Below are 18,787 nucleotides of genomic sequence, written 5' to 3'. Positions count from 1 at the left end.
GAAGTATTGGTGGAACTGGCTGTCAGCTTCCGAAACTCTACAGAGACCAGAACAGTTCCCAGAGGTGGGAAGGTGGCAAATGTAACCTCACTAGTTAAGAAAGGAGGGAAAGAGAAAACAGGGAATTAGAATCCATTTAGCACGACACCAGTAGGAAGGAAAATATTAAAGAAGTGGAAACAAGACACAGAAAATATTCATGGAATTGTCAGTCAACATGGACAGATGAAAGAGAAATCACGTTTGACAAATACATTGCGATTCCTCAAGGTTGTAACAAGCAGAAAGGATGAGGAAAGCAATAGACAGAGTCAGAGTAGGACAGGCCCTTCGGCCCACCTGTCCATGCTGACCAATGTACTTCTCTACAACAGTCCCACGTCTACACCGCTATACTTGGCAATTCAGGTGCTCGTCTAGATGAGAGGTGGAGACAATGTGTTCCAGATTCCAAGCATGGCCAGTGGGGAAAAACTTCTCCCTCAGATCCCTGCTAAACCTTCCGCCCCCCCCCCCCCTACACCCATGCCATTCTTGTTTTAGACACTCCCACCATAGGGAAGGGTTCTTGCTATCTAGCCCCCTCCATCAGGTCTCCCCTCAGCCTTCTCCACCCCAGGGAAAACAAACCTAGCCCACCCATTCACTCCTTATAACTGAAATGCTCCAATCCAGGCTGCGTGGTGGGCGTCATCGGCACCCTCTCCAGCTCAGTGTATTTGAACAGCATGGCCTTCAACAGGTATCAGGCAAAAGGCTATGAAACAAAACTGAAGTCCATGAGATTGAGGTGATTTATGATTAATGAGCAGAATACAGAGTAGGAAAAGTGAGCCACAAATCGCAATGTTGTTGTGAGGAGTGTATACAGAGTGCATTTCAACTGCCGGTCACTTCGACTGCCCCTCCCACACTATCACTGATATGTCAGTCCTCGGCCTCCTCCACTGCCAGAATTCCAAACACAGACTGGAGGAACAGCACCTCGTTTTCCGTCTTGGAACCTCGCAGCCTGACGGCACGAACGTTGAATTCTCCCACTTTTGGTAATCCCCACCCCCTTCTTCCCTTTCCTAGCCTCTCTTTTTTCTACGCCTTTTTTCTCTCCTTACCTTTGACCCATCCCCCGGTGGATTTGCTCTCCCCTCCTCCCCCGCACCTGCCTATCACCATCTCTTACCTGCATCTACCTATCACCACCCTGTGCCCACCCCACCTCCCCTCTTTTGTCCACCTATCACTGCTCTGTTTTTCCTTCCTATATGTTGGGCTTCCCCTTTTCCTATCTTCAGTCCTGAAGAAGGGTCCTGACCCGAAACATTGACCGTCTGCTTTTCTCCATGGATGCTGCCTGTCCTGCTGAGTTCCGCCAGCATCATTGTGTTTTTCATCAGAAATCCATCAACGCCTTTTCTGATTAACTCAATGACTTCGGATTACATAGAACATAGAAAACCTACAGCACAATTCAGGCCCTTCAGCCCACAAAGCTGTGCCGAACATGTCCCTACCCTAGAAATTACTAGGCTTGCCCATAGCCCTCTATTTTACTCAGCTCCATGTACCTATTCAACAGTCTCCACCTCCACCACCGTTTCCGGCAGCACATTCCACGCACTCACCACTCTCTGAGTAAAAAACTTACCCCTGACATCACCTCTATACCTACTCCCCAGCACCTTAAACCTGTGTCCTCTTGTGGCCACCAATTCAGCCCTGGGGAAAAGCCTCTGACTATCTACCCGATCAATACCTCTCATCATCTTATATACCTCTATCAGGTCCCCCCTCATCCTCTGTCCCTCCAAGGAGAAAAGGCTGAGTTCCCTCAACTTGCTTTCATAAGGCATGCTCCGCATTCCAGGCAGCATCCTTGTAAATCTCCTTTGCACCCTCTCTATGGCTTCCACATCTTTCCTGTAGTGAGGCAACCAGAACTGAGCACAGTACTCCAAGTGGGGTCTGACCAGGGTCCTATATAGCTGCAACAATACCTCTCAGCTCCTAAATTCAATTCCCGACTGATGAAGGACAATACACCACGTGCCCTCTTAACCACAGAGTCAACCTGCGCAGCCGCTTTGAGTGTCCTATGGACTCACACCCCAAGATCCCTCTGATCCTCCACACTGCCAAGAGTCCTACCATTAATACTATATTCTGCCAACATATTTGACCTACTAAAATGAACCACTTCACACTTATCTGGGTTGAACTGCATCTGCCACTTCTCAGTCCAATTCTGCGTCCTATCTATGTCCCGCTGTAACCTCTGACAGCCCTCCAAACTATCCACAACACCCCCAACCTTTGTGTCATCCGCAAACTTACTAACCCACCCCTTCACTTCCACATCCAGGTCGTTTATAAAAATTAGAAAGAGTAAGGGTCCCAGTTCAGATCCCTGAGGTACACCACTGGTCTCCGACCTCCACTCAGAATACGACCCTTCAACAACCACTCTTTGCCTTCTGTGGACCAGCCAGTTCTGGATCCACACTGCAATGTCCCCTTGGACCCCATGTCTCCTCACCTTCTCCATAAGCCTTGCATGGGGTACCTTATCAAATGCCTTGCTGAAATCCATATACACTACATCTACTGCTCTCCCTTCATCGATGTGCTTAGTCACATCCTCAAAAAATTCAATCAGACTCGTAAGGCAGGACCTGCCCTTGACAAAGCCATGCTGACTATTCCTAATCATATTATACCTCTCCAGATGTTCATAAATCCTGCCTCTCAGGATCTTCTCCATCAGCTTACCAACCACTGAGGTAAGACTCACCGGTCTATAATTTCCTGGGCTATCTCTACTCCCTTTCTTGAATAGGGGAACAACATCCGCAACCCTCCAATTTTCCAGAACCTCTCCCGTCTCCATCGACGACGCAAAGATCATTGTCAGAGGCTCCACAATCTCCTCCCTCGCCTCCCACAGCAAGCTGGGGTACATCTCATCCGGTCCTGGCGACTTACCTAACTTGATGCTTTTCAAAAGTTTCAGCACCTCCTCTTTCCTAATATCTACATGCTCAAGCTTTTCAGGCCACTGCAAGTCCCCACTACAATCCCCCAGATCCTTTTCCATGGTGAATACTGACGTAAAGTATTCATTAAGTACCTCCGCTATTTCTTCCGGATCCATACACACTTTCCCACTGCTGCACTTGATAGACCCTATCCTTTCGCATCTTATCCTCTTACTGAGATTGAGAGCAAGGAGGAAACCAGGGAAAGAGATTGTCTCTCTGGTCCTTAATGGGTCCTACTGTGTGCAGAGCAAGAGAACATGGGTTGAGTTTTAAAGTGAACACTTCTCAACTGAATTCACCAAGGCAGGTGAACCCCCAGGGCTTGAGATGCATCCCAGGCAACTATTGAAGGAGATTGTCGGGGCCCTGATGGAGATGTACAAATCATTGTTGTCCACTTGTGAGATGCCAGGTGACTGGAAGTCAGGCCAATGAGTACAATGTTAATGGTAAGGAAATTATTGGAAAAAATTGTAGGGATGGGATTAATCAACACTTGGAAAGGCAGGGATCAATCAGGGATAAATAGCACGGATTTGTTGGTGGGACAACCAGTCTGACTAACCAGACTACGGTTTCTGATGATGTACCAAATGAGGGCCGTGCAGTTGATGTCGTCCACACGGACTTCAGCCAAACCTTTGACAAGCACCCACATGGAAGGCTGATCCAATGGGATCCAGGGAAGTTGGATCCAAAGTTGACCTGCAGTAGGAGGCAGAGAGGGATGGTGGAGGGCTGAATGTTGTGTGATTGGAAGCCTGTGACCAGTGGCATATCAGAGAGATAGGGGATGGAATCCTTGCTGTTTGAGAGATAACTTCCTATCCAAATCATGAGTGTAAAAGTTATGATTGATAAGTTTACAGATGACACAAACATTGGGGTTGATAGTGAGGAGCACAGTTGTGGGCTACAGGATGACACTGATCAGTTGGGAAGATGGGCAGACCATGAGCAGATGGAACTTAATCCTGATGAGTGTGAAATGATGCATTTGGGAGGTCCAGTAAGAGTAGGGCTCTAGTGAGTAGAAAGGAAAAGAGGAACGTTGGTGTACAAGGATCCCTCAAGGTGGCAGCAGAGGTGGATAAGGTGGTGAGGAAGGCATGTGAGATACTTCATTCACTACGTTGAAGAATACAACAGAAAGGGGGGTGACGATACAATTTTACAAAGCATTGGTTAGGGCGCACTTGGAGCACTGCATGTGGTTGTGATCCCACACTATAGGAAGGGCATGGTGGCACTGGAGACCGTGCAGAGGAGAATCACCAGAATATTACCTGGGATGGAGTATCTGAATTATGAGGAAAAACAGGGAGAGGCTGGGATTGTTTTCCCTGAGCAGAGGAAGCTGAGGAGGTACCTGATAAAGGTGTACAAAATTATGAAGGTCATAGATAGGGTACTTGGTCAGAAATTAGCAGAGGCATCCAAAGCCAGAGAGAAAAAGGTTTAGGGCGAGGGGGAAGAGGTTTAGAGAGAATCTGAGGAAGAACTTTTTTGTCCAGAGGATGGTTGCAATCTGGAATGCACTGCTGGAGAAGGAGGTGGAGGCAGGGATCTCATAACATTTAGGAAGCCTCTAGACCAACACTTGAATTGCAGAGACATAGAGGGCTGTCGACTCACTACATCTGGTGAAACCAATCCTCAGCCCCAGAGAAGCAGCAGAAATTCTATTCACAGGAAACTAAATCCTGATCTCTTACCAAGGTTCCTTCTGAATGTTGCTCCACATATCCAAAATCACAAACAATAAAAGCCAGGAGGTACGTGGACATCTTGCGAGTTGGTTGAAAGGTAACATTGTACCAAATGACATTACCAACAGTCAGGGTTTTATTGTCTGCAGAGAAAGAGGAACAGCTGTTTAAACACATTTCAACACTACAAAACAGAAATTTGATGGCAGAGGGGAAGAAGCTGTTCCTGAAACGTTGAGTTTGGGTCACCCTCACCCCACCCCTCCCCCTGCCAAAAGCCCCTCCCACCGCCCTGCCCGACCCCTCATCCCCCCGGAAATGTTTACCGGACACCGGCATGTTGGATAGGGCAGTGTAGCCAGGCCCATGGGTCAGGCTGATGGTGAACGTGGCCTTCATCGCAGGCTCATCGAAGCAGGGAAAGGCCTTTCTCGCGTCCGTCGGCTGCATCTGGGTGGTGGCGATGATCCTGCGAACCAACAGGAGGCCCATCAGTCACGTCCAACGTCGCCCTGCCCCTCACTCGCCGCAGTGTCTGCCCCGTGTCACCAGGCCCCTCACACAGCCGCCCATCCCCCCTCCTCAACTCACCCCACCAAACATCCATCCTCCACCTGAAGCACAGGACCAACTGCCTCCCGCCACACTTACCTGGTCTAAGTGGTGGGAATCGTCCCAGAGACCGGGCAAGGTCTCACGTGTTTGGGTTCACAGAATCAGCCCTCTAGCCAGTCCCTGGGTGTGGGTCCCACCAGAGTGAGTGGAACAGGTACACACTGAGCAGGCAGTGACCTGGGGGCCCCAACATCCACTCCAGGCCCCGGGAAGCATCAAGGCATCAGGTCAATGATGGGCAAGAGTCACCAGCCACTATCCTCCCTCAGCTGATGAAGCAGTGCTCCTCCATGTTGAACAGCACTGGAAAGAAGGACACAGAATATCCTCTGGGTGGAGAATTCAATGTCCATCACCAGGGGTGGGTCAGTAACCCCACCACCGACTGAGCTGCCCGAGTCCTGAAGGACAGAGCTGCCGGACTGGGTCTGCGGCGGGTAGTGAGTGCCCAGCACCAGGGTAAACCTATCCCACCCTGTTCTCACCATCTACCAGAGGCAGACCTGTCCATGACAGCACTGGGACGTGACCACCACAACTCCTTGAGGGAGCAAGGTCCTGTCTCCAGGGTGAGAACCCTCGGGTCGTGTTCTCCGGCATGAAGATCGAGTTACACTGGGTAGACTGTGAGAAACAGAAGCAGAAGTAAACACTGGGGCCAAAGTGCCTGGTACAGTGGTCAGTAACTCCCTGGATGGCCTCTGAGAGCACCACTTCCCTGCACTAACCCCATATCACCCAACTCCAGATCCAAACGGCTATACACATACCCAGGGACTGATCCCACACAGCCCTGGGGTGAACAGACTTGCTGTCCTCTGGCTGAAGAACTCCCTTCTCATCCTGGATGGCACATATTCAGTGACAGTAGCCCCTGGTTCTAGACACCCCAGGCAGGGGACGCATCATCCCTCATCCACCTTGTGAAGCCCAGTAACAACTTTATATTTTTCAATGGGATCACCTCGTTCTTCTAAACAATTGACCCAATCTGCTTCATCTCACCCAAGCCCAGGAATCAGGCTGGTACATCTTCACAGTGTTCCCTCGATCACAAGCACATCCTTCCTTCCACAGGAGGACCAGGCCTGTGGACACTTCCAGGGGCACTCCCACTATGACCTTTCAAAATATCTTCACTTTTGTACTCAGTTCCCCTTGGGATAAAGGCCTTGCTGATTCTTGCTCTACAATGTTAACATTCAGAGTGTACCCAGGGCTCTCTGAACACCAACACCTTTCAGTCTTCCAGTGTTTAACAATACACTTTTATCTGTTCCTGCTGCTGCAGTGGATCTACTCTGGGTGGGATATCAATCAGAACAAGTGGTTCAATATCACCAGCCAGTTGATTCCTGAAGGGCAAAGTCCCAGACAGGATCCGGAGCCGGGAACGAGCTTCATTCTGCAAAATCCAAGTGCCTTGATGCCTGTCCCCAGCTTTTCCCTCCTTGGGACACCCGCAGGTTCTGAGGCAGTGCTTCACCAACAGAAATGTGAACCACAAGCTAAATGGTTTACTATTGTCACATGTGCCAAGATACAGCGAGAAGCTTTGTTTTGCATGCCATCCTGACAGATAATTTCAAACACAGGTACATTGAGATAGTACAAAAAAAAAAGACATTAACATAATACAGAATAATACCAGAACCACCTGTCACTGTACGTTCCATTCCCCCCCTCCACCCTGCGCATTCACCTCACCCACATGCAGCCCACACCCCCACCCAGCCTTGTACCTGCAGCTCATTTGGATACATTACACTCAGTGCTCTCACCAAATCACTGACATAAATTGTGAAGAGCTGGGATCCAGAACTGATCCCTGTGAAACCCACTGGCCGCAGTCACCCACCCTAAAATCAGCTGTTTATTCCCACTGTTTTCTGTCTGTTCATCGATACATCGCTGCCAAATCCATGTACTTCATTGAATAACCTTGTGTCGCACCTTTTTGGAAACCTCTGAAACTCCAAATACATCCCACCCATTGGTTCCCTACACTATTCAGACAGTTACAACCTCAACAAGCTGTTAATAGGTTTGTCAGACATGACTTCCCTTGCACAAATCCATGTCAACTCTGGTCCCTCCTTTGTTGTTTCCCAAATACCCCTCTACCTCTGCCTTAACAGTGGTTTCCAGCATTTCCCCAACCTGTGATATCAGACTAAAACTGGGTGTCTGTGCAGTGTTGTGGATCAGCAGACACACAACACTGCAGGAACCTTCCCCCCTTTTCAGAGGTGGATAATATCCAGGGGAAGGGAGAGGATATAGAGGGGATCTTCCCCCAGAGAGAGGTGAGTACCTGGAACACACTGTTGGACAGGGTAGTGGAAGCAGAGGCACTGACAGCATTGAGGAGTGTCTAATGAGAAGGTTGTGGGCCAAGTGCTGGGTGGTGGGATTAGTACAGATGGAGCCCACTGGTCAGCATGGACATGGTGGGCGAACGGCCTGTATGACTCTAGGCCATCTCCTCCCTTCAATCCCTGTCCCCCTTCACTACTTCCTGTTGACAGTAAAGAAATGTTGTCTCCTGAACAAGGTCTTCTGTTGTGAAATGGTGATTGCAAGCTCTGGTGTTGCAATGTCCCTTCCACCTTATTTAGCTAGAACACAAAGTCATGTTGCAGTTCCGCCTCAAAAAACGGAATTTGTTCTGAGGCTCCTGTCACCTATAACTCTGCAGATGCCCGTCCAGGGATGCACGTCAGCAGCAAAATAAAAAACATGGAACTTCTGACTTAAAATTCAACTTGTCATCTTGTTCAGCCTAGCTTTTAGTCTGAACTGCTCCCTCTGCCTAACCATTTGAGACTATGTGATACAGACCTGGTCATATATGCTTCTGTCCTTCTGAGAACTTCAGCAGAAGTTGTTTTCGTTGTCTATCACCAGCAATTGTAGACCAAATCACTCAGCTTGCATCTACTATAGTCATGGTCACTTTACCACAAGTGGGTGTGCAATATTCTCTTGCACCCAGGGTTCCTTCAGTCAGGGCCCAAGATTGAGCAGAGCTCGTGGTGCCCTTGAGATTGCTGACATTCTTCGCAGTGTCTTCCAAGTGGTGGGGTCTCCCTGCTACCTACTCCTGCGGTGTTACGTAGCACACCTGGTATTCTTCAGAATAACTGCTTTTCCCCTCTGTGGAACAACAACAGATCACTGGAGAAACCCCGTTTGGGGCACTCAGCTCATAGACTTCCATAATAAGGTAGCAACATGATTTCACCTTCTGGTCCAGCTGCACATGGTTGTACACCTACCAGAGGGGGGTCACATCTGGTCCCAAAAGCAAGTTACTGGGTAGTGACAGAACTTGAACAATGACACAGCTGCCTCACACAGAGCCGGTAGCATCACCTTAGTTCTGACCACACTCTGTTCTTGTATCCTAGAATGCAATATTGACAATCTGTCCAAGGTCATCCTAGGTAACCCACCAGATTCACCAAAACTACACAGGCTTGTGGACCGTGATAAGCTCCACTGTTGTGATCACGGGAAGTCCGCCGTGACAGCTGAGCCTTCTTGATCTGGTGAGCGTCGTTGCTTTGCTTTAGTGGGACACCTCATTGCGCACATCCGACATCCAGACTGTGACCAAACAGCACACACCACCGGGTGATCAGCACAGTACTGCAGTCGTGACTGAGTTGGATCCTTCATTGGAATGAAGTCTAAACTCAGCAGCCAGGACTTGGATGATGGTCTTCCATCCACGCTCACATTATTTTATAATTTTGCAGCTTGTGTAGCAGTCCAATTACAGGTCTTACAGATACAGCAAACATCCACAATGGGTGACGTGTGTTCAGCAGACTGACATCTGACAAGTTGGTCAGATTACAGGCAACCATCACCTCAGCTGGGTGACCTTTCTGCATCTAGTTTATAGCAAATAGGCTAGTTCAGATGCAGCAAAGACACACCGATTGTGTTTTTGCTTTGGGAATCACACGATTGCACCTCTCGATTCTCCTTCTGCTCCTCCTGTCTCCCCCAAGGTAAGAATGAGTCAACCCATGACACACGCCAAGTCGTAGTCATACAGCACGGAAACAGGCCCTTTGGCCCAATTGGTCCATGCCGACCAAGATGCCCCATCCAAGCCAGTCCCATTTGCCTGCGTTTGACCCACATCCATCAAAACCTTTCCTATCCATGTACCTGTCCAACTGAGATTTAAGTTGTTGTTGTGTTCCTTTTCTGACTGTTCCTGGGCTTGATTCCAATGTATGGCTGATCCCGTCCCAAAGTCTGCTGTACTGGAAGTATCCAAGGAGTGTATTAATCTTTCAGTGCTCCTTTGAAGTCTTGGCTTGCTCAGCTTGATGAGAAGCATCTGAGATGTCAAGAGTTGTAAAGACCTGTCCTCCTCCTAAGGGCCATCAGTCTACCTCTGCTGCATTGTCCTAGCAGCACGAATGGTGTCATCTCTGCTGACTACACCGACAATCTAATCAGCCTGATCAGAAAACTCAGTCGATTCCACGAGACCTGCTTCCTGTAACATGTTCAGCTCTTCCCAATCTTGCCCTTCAGACGGTAAGGCAGATGTTATGCTTTGAAGAATGAGGGTGTAATATTTGCCCTGATACCTTTATCTTGTTCTGCTTGTTAAGTACTGCTAGTACAGACAATACCTTCTTCATCTCTATACTACAGCTATATCTCTGAATGCAATTTCCAACCTCGTAACTTGGAAACAAGCCCAGGAACAGTCAGAAGAGGGAGAGACAAGCGACTGCAGGTACCAAAGTCTGAAACAAACCAACTGCTGGAGGAACTCAGTGGCTCGAGCAGCATCTGTGGAGGCAGAGGGACAGTCGACGTTTCAGGCTGAGATTGGAGGGGGAAGGGGCCGGTATATAGAAATGAGAGGGGAGAGTGAGGCAGAGGCTGGTGGGTGACAGTGGAACCAGCTAAGGAAGGGATGATAGGCACATGGAGCCACGTAGGGGACGGAGATGAGCTCCTCTGGCAGATTATTTCTTGCCATCAGGAGATTTGCTTCACTTTCAACACCTCTCATTAGAGATTCCAACACTCCTATCACCTTTATTCCATCCCCACTCTTGCTATGAGGAGCCTGGATGACTCCAAGATTCATCACACCATTGTGACTACATCACGTAAATTGCTACCTGCACCTCACTTACAATATTAACACTGGCATCTAATTCCTTTGACAGTGTCTCTCCCCCCCATCTCTCTCTCTCTCTCTCCCCCCATCTCTCTCCCCATCTATTGTCTCCCTCCCTATCTATTGTCTCCCCATCTCCCTCCCCCCTCTCTCCCCCAATCTCCCCCACCCCCGTCTCCCTGTCCCCATCACCCCCCCTTCTCCCCCCGCCTCCCCATCCCCCTCCCCGTCCACCCCCACCCCGTCCCCCTCCCCCACCCGCCCCCCGTCCCCACCCCCATCCCCATCACCTCCCCATCCGTCCCCCTCCCCCGTCAACCCCCACCCCCGTCCCCTTCCCCCATCTCCCCGTCCACCCCCACCCCCACCCCCGTCCACAATCCCCCTCCCCCCCGTCTCCCCGTCCACAATCCCCCTCCCCCCCGTCTCCCCCCACCCCCGTCCACAATCCCCCTCCCCCCCGTCTCCCCGTCCACAATCCCCCTCCCCCCCGTCTCCCCCCACCCCCGTCCACCATCCCCCTCCCCCCCGTCCACCCCCACCCCCGTCCACCATCCCCCTCCCCCCCGTCCACCCCCACCCCCGTCCACCATCCCCCTCCCCCCCGTCCACCCCCACCCCCGTCCACCATCCCCCTCCCCCCCGTCCACCCCCACCCCCGTCCACCATCCCCCTCCCCCGTCTCCCCGTCCACCCCCACCCCCGTCCACCATCCCCCTCCCCCCGTCTCCCCGTCCACCATCCCCGTCCCCCCCGTCTCCCCGTCCACCCCCACCCCCATCCACCATCCCCCTCCCCCCGTCTCCCCGTCCACCATCCCCCTCCCCCCGTCCCCCCTCCCCCCGTCCACCTCGACCCCCCCGTCCCCCTCCACCCCCCCGTCTCCCCCTCCCGCCCCACCCCCCGGTCTCCCCGTCCACCCCCACCCCCCCCGTCTCCCCGTCCACCCCCACCCCCCCGTCTCACACACACACACACCACATACTGATGTACTGAAAAGTTCACACACACACAAATCAGACACCACCCTGACTTGGAAGTGGATCAGTTACTTCATCTTTGCTGGGTCTAAATCCTAGGAGTCTTTACCCGACGTATTCACCAGATGTACTTCAGTTGTTCTACAAGATGGTTCCCCACCATGATCCCAAATGCAACAGTGGTGAACAATGAACACTGCCCTTTGCCTGCTGCACAAAGATGGCAGATTTACTACAGCTGAACCATCTCCACCTTAAAGGTTTCCCAACACTTTCACAAAGTTTGTCACACTTTCATTCCAATTTGCCTCAGCCAGATTGGCTTACATTCCATTGAAATTGGATCTTCTCCATTAAGATATTTTTATCTTAGAGCAGTCTTCGTTCTGTGTCATGGTTCTTCTAAACCTTATGATATTTCAATCCCTAGTTCCCTGATGCTTCCCCACCTGGGCCTGGCTTATTTCCCAGAGCCAAGTCCAGCAATGGTCCTAGTTGGCCAGAAGTGCACTACTGATCCGTGAAGTTTTCCTGAACACACTTCAGTCTATTAGTCACCTACTCACGTCCTCCATTATCACCTTGGTAATTTCAACTCATTTAACTGGTTCTTCCAATGTCTTCTTGCTTGGTTTGGGCTGAATTACATTTATCCCTGCTCCCCACATGTCCCCGAGAAGGTGGTGTGAACTACATAGTGGTGGAGGTGCCGCCATGGTGCTGTTGTGTGGGAGAACAGAGGCTGAGAGGGGAGGTCCTGGCAAGGGAGAGGGGGGTGGGGGGAGAGGAGGGCTGTGGTCGGTAATTCCCAGCAGTACTATCCTTCTTGGTTTGCATGGGCCAGGAGGTGACAGACCTATCAGCCAGTCCCTCCCCCACCACCCATCCTCCCCTACTTGTGTGTCACACTGGGACTCTCCTCCCAGCTCCCCACACCCCTTAAATCCATCAGGACAATCGCTGGGAGTACAAACCATGACCAACATGAATTCAATTTTGGAAGTTGTGGGCATGCTATGTTGGTGCCAGAAGCGTGGCGACACTAGCGGGCTGCCCACAGAACACTCGACGCAAAAGATGCATTTCACTGTGTTTCATGTGACTAATAAATATCTTAACAGAAGACAAATTTCTCAACACAAAACTGTGCACCCTTGCCAAAATCAAAATTAGTAGTAATGTATTGTTTCCTTCCCAACTGCTTGCTGTGACTGAGTTACTGAGTTAGCTTTTACTGTTTGTGCACAAGTGTTCAGAGGGACCTGCTGCCATTTCCAGACCTCACCGTTTAAAACATTTAATGTTTTTTTTTCCTACAAAAGATGGATAATTCCCAGCTGCCACACTCCAAAAATTTGTCGTCCAAAACATTCCTTGATCTAACCCCCATCATTCACCCTCACTTCATTCCCCCCTTCAGTAATATCCCAACATCAAAATCCCCACTTTGTTTTCAAATCTTGTCTCTTCCATCTATAACCTCCACCAACCAATGATCACTCAGCTCTTCCCTTCTGATCACTTGCACATCCGAGCTTAACCACTCCACTAAAGCTGCCAAGACCCTAAAGCTCCCCCTGCCCTTTCCTTGTGGCTTGGTATCAAACTTTGAGACTGAAATTCCTTTGGATAATTTACTGTAAAAGATGCCTTATAAAAGCAAGTAGTGCTGTTATTGTTAAATATTTCATAGAGCATTTGGTGCAGAATGTCAATGGAACAAACACTGCTCACAGTTAATGATGCACAGCTTGGACTGATACTTCAGTGGAACACACATGCATATAAATGCACGAATCCAAAAGCTGTGGCCAAGTTGACTGTCAGTGTGAGTTCGTTATCTGACTCTCTGCTGACGCAAGTTCTCCACCTTTGTATGGTATGGAGTTAAACATGCTCCAGACTGTTCAGGCAAGTGGTTCCTACTCAGATTACTCTGTCACTGCCTTGATGTGTTAATTACTCCCTGTCAACCTTACTGGCAGAGAACATGACGAACACAACCTGTCACTCACTCATTCACCTCATTAAAAATCTTTACAAACAATTACAAGTGTGATTTAAAAGTAATTTTGCCCCTCATCAACCCGGGGATTCTATACCCATGGAGACTTTTAGAAAAGTTATAACATTAAGATAATGTCACTTTCAGGATCTCCCATTCAAGTAGAATGTAAACAGAAAAAACACAAGGGTCGCTCACAGGCTGAGTGATAGGTGGTGAGTATCAGAGACTAAAATCTGACATTTATTACTAATGGACAGGCCTGTTAAGCAAACGTTGCTCAACCCAAGAACCACATAAACTTCGGCCACAGATTTGTTCAAATGTAAAGCTGATCATGCACCAGAAACCAAGCAGCAACACACAACTCCACTTCATGACCATCAATGTTCAGCATCAAATGGCAGGACAGGGAAGCCCTTGTGATATCATATCTGCACATCAGACACTTCTGTCGAAGTAAAACGGCAGCTTTTATTCTTGTGAACAGTTTTATCAATGCAAATAAATAAATCCAGAATAAACCCTAACCCTAAGCTCACTTTACCCACTTATTTTGCCATTTCTTACGAATGCCATCCTTAAAACTCAGCAGGTCATTAGACCATGGGAAGATCAAGTGAAATCACACTGTTCTGTGACCAAACTCTACCTACCCCAAACCCCATACCCCAAACCCCACGGCCCGAATCCGTCCATTAACTACTGATTGGGCACAACAACCGCAGCAGGAGAGACATTTCAGTGAGACACTGGCTGACCCAATCTCAGACACACCACCTCCTGGTCTCTACCCACTACCCCTGGACTCTCCCGCCACACTGGCTGGGATCAAGAATTCCAGAGAGTCACAATCCTCAGGAGGAACCCCCGCAGCCACTCCAGTTGCTCTTTACACAACTCTCCACCATTTGTGTTTAGAAGTTTTTCCAACGTTCTCCTGCCCCGCTGATCTCCACATCTCGCCCCGACTCCTGGATCACTCGGTTGGTGAAACATCACCGGTTCCGCTCAGCTCATCCCTCTCCACTACCGAGATGAGGGTCCTGTTCCTGAGGGTGGAGGCCAGAGGGTCACCCCTGGGGCAGCACCGCCCCCTCCCCCTCTTGGCTCATCTCTCCTCACACCACACAAGGCCATTCAGCCCACTGTGCGCTGCTGGCTCTCAGAGCAGTCCCACTCTCGTGCTTCAGCCATACTTTCTTATTTTTCTCCACCCCCCCCCCCCCCGGACCCGCCGGTCTCCAGCTCTCCGAGAACGGGAGAGAGTCCCGCGGGTCTCCCTCTGCCCCGGCTGGAGTCGGGGAGGGGGCTCGGCTCCGGCTCCCCCCTTCCCCCCCCCCCCGCCCCGCACCAGCCCGGGGGCTGACCTGGTCTGTCCATTCTCGTCCACGTACTGACTCCGGTAGAAGCCGCGGAGGTCGTCGTCCAGCCGCCCGCGGAACTCGGTGTACATGGAGTAGTTCTGGCCGGGCTTGAGCGGGTCGGCGAGGCGGACCACCAGGTACTGGGTGTCGTTCTGCACCCAGCTCTTGCTGATGTGGAGCTCCCGGCCGCCCGGGCCCCACACCCGGGCCAGCCGGCCGGACAGGCTGTTGAACTGCAGCCGGTCGCAGTGGATGAGGATCAGGTCGGTGCGGTTGTGGCAGTGGAACAGCACGGAGGAGTTGCCGGAGAAGTGGTAGTCGCCCTGGGCGTCGGGCTCCAGCCGCGGCCACAGGCTCAGCTGGTAGTGGATCGGGCGGAGGGCGAGCGGCAGCCGGAGGCGCTGCCAGGGCAGGAGGGGCGGCGGGGCGGTGGTGGGGCCGCTCGGCCCGTCCGTCACCGGACCGCTCGGCCCGTCCGTCACCGGACCGCTCGGCCCGTCCGTCACCGGACCGCTCGGCCCGTCCGTCACCGGCCCGTTCGTCACCGGACCGCTCGGCCCGTCCGTCACCGCGTTGCTAGCCTTCTCCTGCGCGTAGACAACGGCGAGAGCGATGATGGTGGCGACCGCCCCCACCGCCAGGACGCCCCCCCCCACTGCCAGCGTGCGGCTGATGAAGAAGCCTTTGGCCATGTCCCCGCGCCCGGCTGCCCGCCCGCACTGCGTCCCGGGCCGCTCCGGGCTGCGGCATTTAACAGCAGGGGGCCGAGCCCCGCCGCATCTGGAACCGCAGCGCCGCGCCCGGGCGTTCCCCACGCGGTCCCGGGCGCGCAGCTTCGCAAACCGCCCCGCCCCCGGGATCCGGAGTCCATCCCCCGGGATCCGCCCTCCCACCCCGGGATCCGGAGTCCATCCCCCGGGATCCGGACTCTATCCCCCGGGATCCGGAGTCCATCCCCCGGGATCCGCCCTCCCACCCCGGGATCCGGACTCTATCCCCCGGGATCCGGACTCCATCCCCCGGGATCCGGGTCCCGCTGAGCTCCGGCCGGGGACAGGACCCCCCCCCCCCCCCCCCATCACCGGTCCCGGTTAACAGAGAGCTCCGGCTGGCTGTTCCTTCTGCCACACCGACAGGGCGGGACGGGAACCCCCTGCCCCGTCCAACCATAGAGAGAGAGATGGAAGGGAAACAGGCCCTTCGGCCCAACTCCTCCATGCTGACCCGGCTGCCTACCTGAGCCAGTCCCACGCCCCTCTAAACCTTCCCCATCCCTGTCCAAATATCGTTAACACTTGTCACTGTTTCCCTCACCCACCCGCTCTGGGTGAAACACTTGCCCCTCGAGTCCTTTTTAAATCTCTCCCCTCTCCGCTCCAGTTTTAGACTCCCCTACCCTGGCGAAAAGACCATACACCTTATCTCCGCCCCTCATGATTTAATAAACCTCAGCCTCCTACCGCCCAGAGGTTAAAGCCCAAGCCCATCCCGTGTCCTGCACCCTCCTCAGCTCCAGCACATCCTCCCTGCACCCAGGGGACCAGATCTACACACAACGCTCTAGGTGATCTCACCAACATCTGTACCGCTGTAACGAGCTGCCCTGCTTTTTGTGTGGGGGGAACCCCACATGGTCACGGGGAGAGCATGCAAACTCCACATAGACAGCACCAGAGGATCAAACCCGGGTCTGTGGCTCTCCCCCGATAACCCCTCTCCCTCCGACTCTTTACCCAGTGTCACTGGCACAGGAATGCTCTGCTTGTTTATAAACCCACCCCCCAGCTGCACACGTTCACTGGTCAACCCCCCCCCCCCCCCCATCATTGACAACTACTAGAGGAGGCCATTCAGCCTATCAAACCCCTGCCAGCTTTCAAAGAGCAATCTAATTGATCTCAACCTCCACTTCCATGGGCTGGTGTTGGGTTGTGTGAGAACCCCATTAACCCCCCCCCCCCCGTCCTTCTGCCTGCATCTTGTTAATCCCCTTCAGTCACACTGGGAGCCTGCATTGTGGTCTGTACCCTGGGCAATGTCTCCTTCACACCTGTGTTCACTTGGCAGAGGTGACCCTGGGCTTCCAGTCACCTGTCACTCTAATTCTCCATCCCACCCCCACTCTGTCCTTGATATCCTCCACTCTTCCAATGTACAGGTTACCGCTCTCAGCATACGATGGCACATCCACCGATTTCAGAACCATCCTTCAGCCCGGCTGGGTCCAGTGAAGGGTCATCACCGTGAGCTCGGACTTTGTCCCTGACCTGCTGCCTCTCTGCAGCCATGGCTGGCCAGTGACTGCCGTTTCAGCACCTCATGGCTCGAGCACTGTTGATCCCTCCACCACCCTCAGCCATCTGCTCCTCTTTACACCATTAGACAGATTTACCCTTTGGATGCCACCCTTTCACACACGGGCACATCCCTCCCCACCGTCGGTCGTATCTACAGGAGGCGCTGCATCAAGAAGGCAACATCCATCAAAGATCCCCACCATCCGGGCCGTGCCATCTTCTCGCAGCACCCATCGGGCAGGAGGTACAGAAGCCTGAAGTCCCCACACCACCAGGTTCAGGAACAGCGACTTCTCTTCAACCATTCTGTTCTTGAACCAACCTGCAAAACCCTGACACTGCAGTTTAGCAACATTGGGACCACTCTGATCACTTTGAACTGAAATGGACTTTGTTTTTTTTGTTCTAATTGTGTTCGTTCTTGCAAAAATTGTGTATAATTTATGTTTAATTTATGTTTTTCTTGTGAATGCTGCTTATCTGATGCTCTGTGCCTGTGATGCTGCTGCAAGTTTTTCATTGCACCTGTGCACACATGGACTTGTGCATCTGACAATAAGCTTGACTTTGACGTTGACGTTCTTGGTTCTCTCCACCCCTCTCCCTCTCTGCAACCTCTCTTGCTTTTCCTCAGGCACAGCTTTCTGGTGCTTTGCATGGATCAGATTTTTGCACTTCTTGTTTGGTTTAAGTTGTGTTCTTTAGCCAATGCCCCTTCCGCTACTGGTTCTAGTAATCTTCCCCGTTGTACCCACACACCTCCGCCAAACCTGTTCCCTGCCTTTCTGTTCTGAGGAGATTAATCCCAGTCTCTCTTTGACTGGGTGGTAAATTAATTGCCCACTGTAAATCTGCTCTGGTATGTACTGAGTACTGGAATCGGAATGTGTGAAGAATCAAAACGGATTAAGACAGGTTGGGCATGATGCTCATCAGGGATTTGTGTTTTGAGCTATATGACCTCAGGGATCTATGAATCTTTTCAAATGGAGCAATAGAAGAATTCTCAGTCTCATGGTAGAGATTTCACATTGTTTGGGCGGGATTAAAGTGCTGCGTTCATCTCCACTGGAACAGAGATGAATTATGTAACTCTTTTTAAAATCAAAATAGAAAAGCTAATGTGTGACTGTGATCAGGAACGCCGTGCCGAGGGGGGTGGGGAGGTGTGGTGGAGGCACTGCAGAAATACCTGGACTAGCACTTGAATCAGCAGGGTGGATGGCTACAGATCCAAAGCTGGGAAGTGGGATTGGTGTAGGTGGGTGTTCAATGGGCAGCACGGACACTCCCTGACCTTGATACATGATGTAATACATTTAAACTAGAAGGCAAAGTGTGTGTACCATGTAGGTTAGTGAGCAAGAAGATGGCAGAGGAACAAAACGTGCACTATGGTAGGAAGACTAGAAAAGCAGAGTGTGTTTTGACCAGTGAGGAGTGGTACAGGGAGTTGGGCGGGTTCGACAGAGATCAGAAAGTAAACATACGTTGATTGTGTAAGTGGGAAAAGACCTCACAATACGGCCTGCCCTGGAGGTTGGGGAAGCAAGGCAACCTTGCTGCTTGAAGACTCGGTGATTACCCTGTCTGGTTCAGGCCCTTACAGCCACACTAGGCT

The 18,787-nt window shown here is 51.7% G+C and overlaps 1 protein-coding gene across 1 annotated transcript in view; it reads right to left on the bottom strand.

The window, feature by feature from the left end:
- The window catches only part of LOC127583827 (aminopeptidase Ey-like), a 58,358-nt gene extending 42,664 nt beyond the window's left edge, over nt 1-15,694 (bottom strand). Inside the window, exons 1-3 of the mRNA XM_052040194.1 lie at nt 14,873-15,694; nt 5,071-5,213; nt 4,751-4,887 (exon numbers count right to left, since the gene is read on the bottom strand). Coding sequence (XP_051896154.1) covers nt 4,751-4,887; nt 5,071-5,213; nt 14,873-15,561 — 969 coding nt within the window. The 5' untranslated portion in view covers nt 15,562-15,694. The remainder of the gene's footprint in view (nt 1-4,750; nt 4,888-5,070; nt 5,214-14,872) is intronic.
- Nucleotides 15,695-18,787: the final 3,093 nt, after the last annotated feature.

Source organism: Pristis pectinata, chromosome 28, assembly GCF_009764475.1.
Source record: "Pristis pectinata isolate sPriPec2 chromosome 28, sPriPec2.1.pri, whole genome shotgun sequence".
Classification (NCBI taxonomy): domain Eukaryota; kingdom Metazoa; phylum Chordata; class Chondrichthyes; order Rhinopristiformes; family Pristidae; genus Pristis; species Pristis pectinata.
Note: the sequence above shows the minus strand (reverse complement) of the source record. Positions and strands in the feature narration are given on the sequence as shown.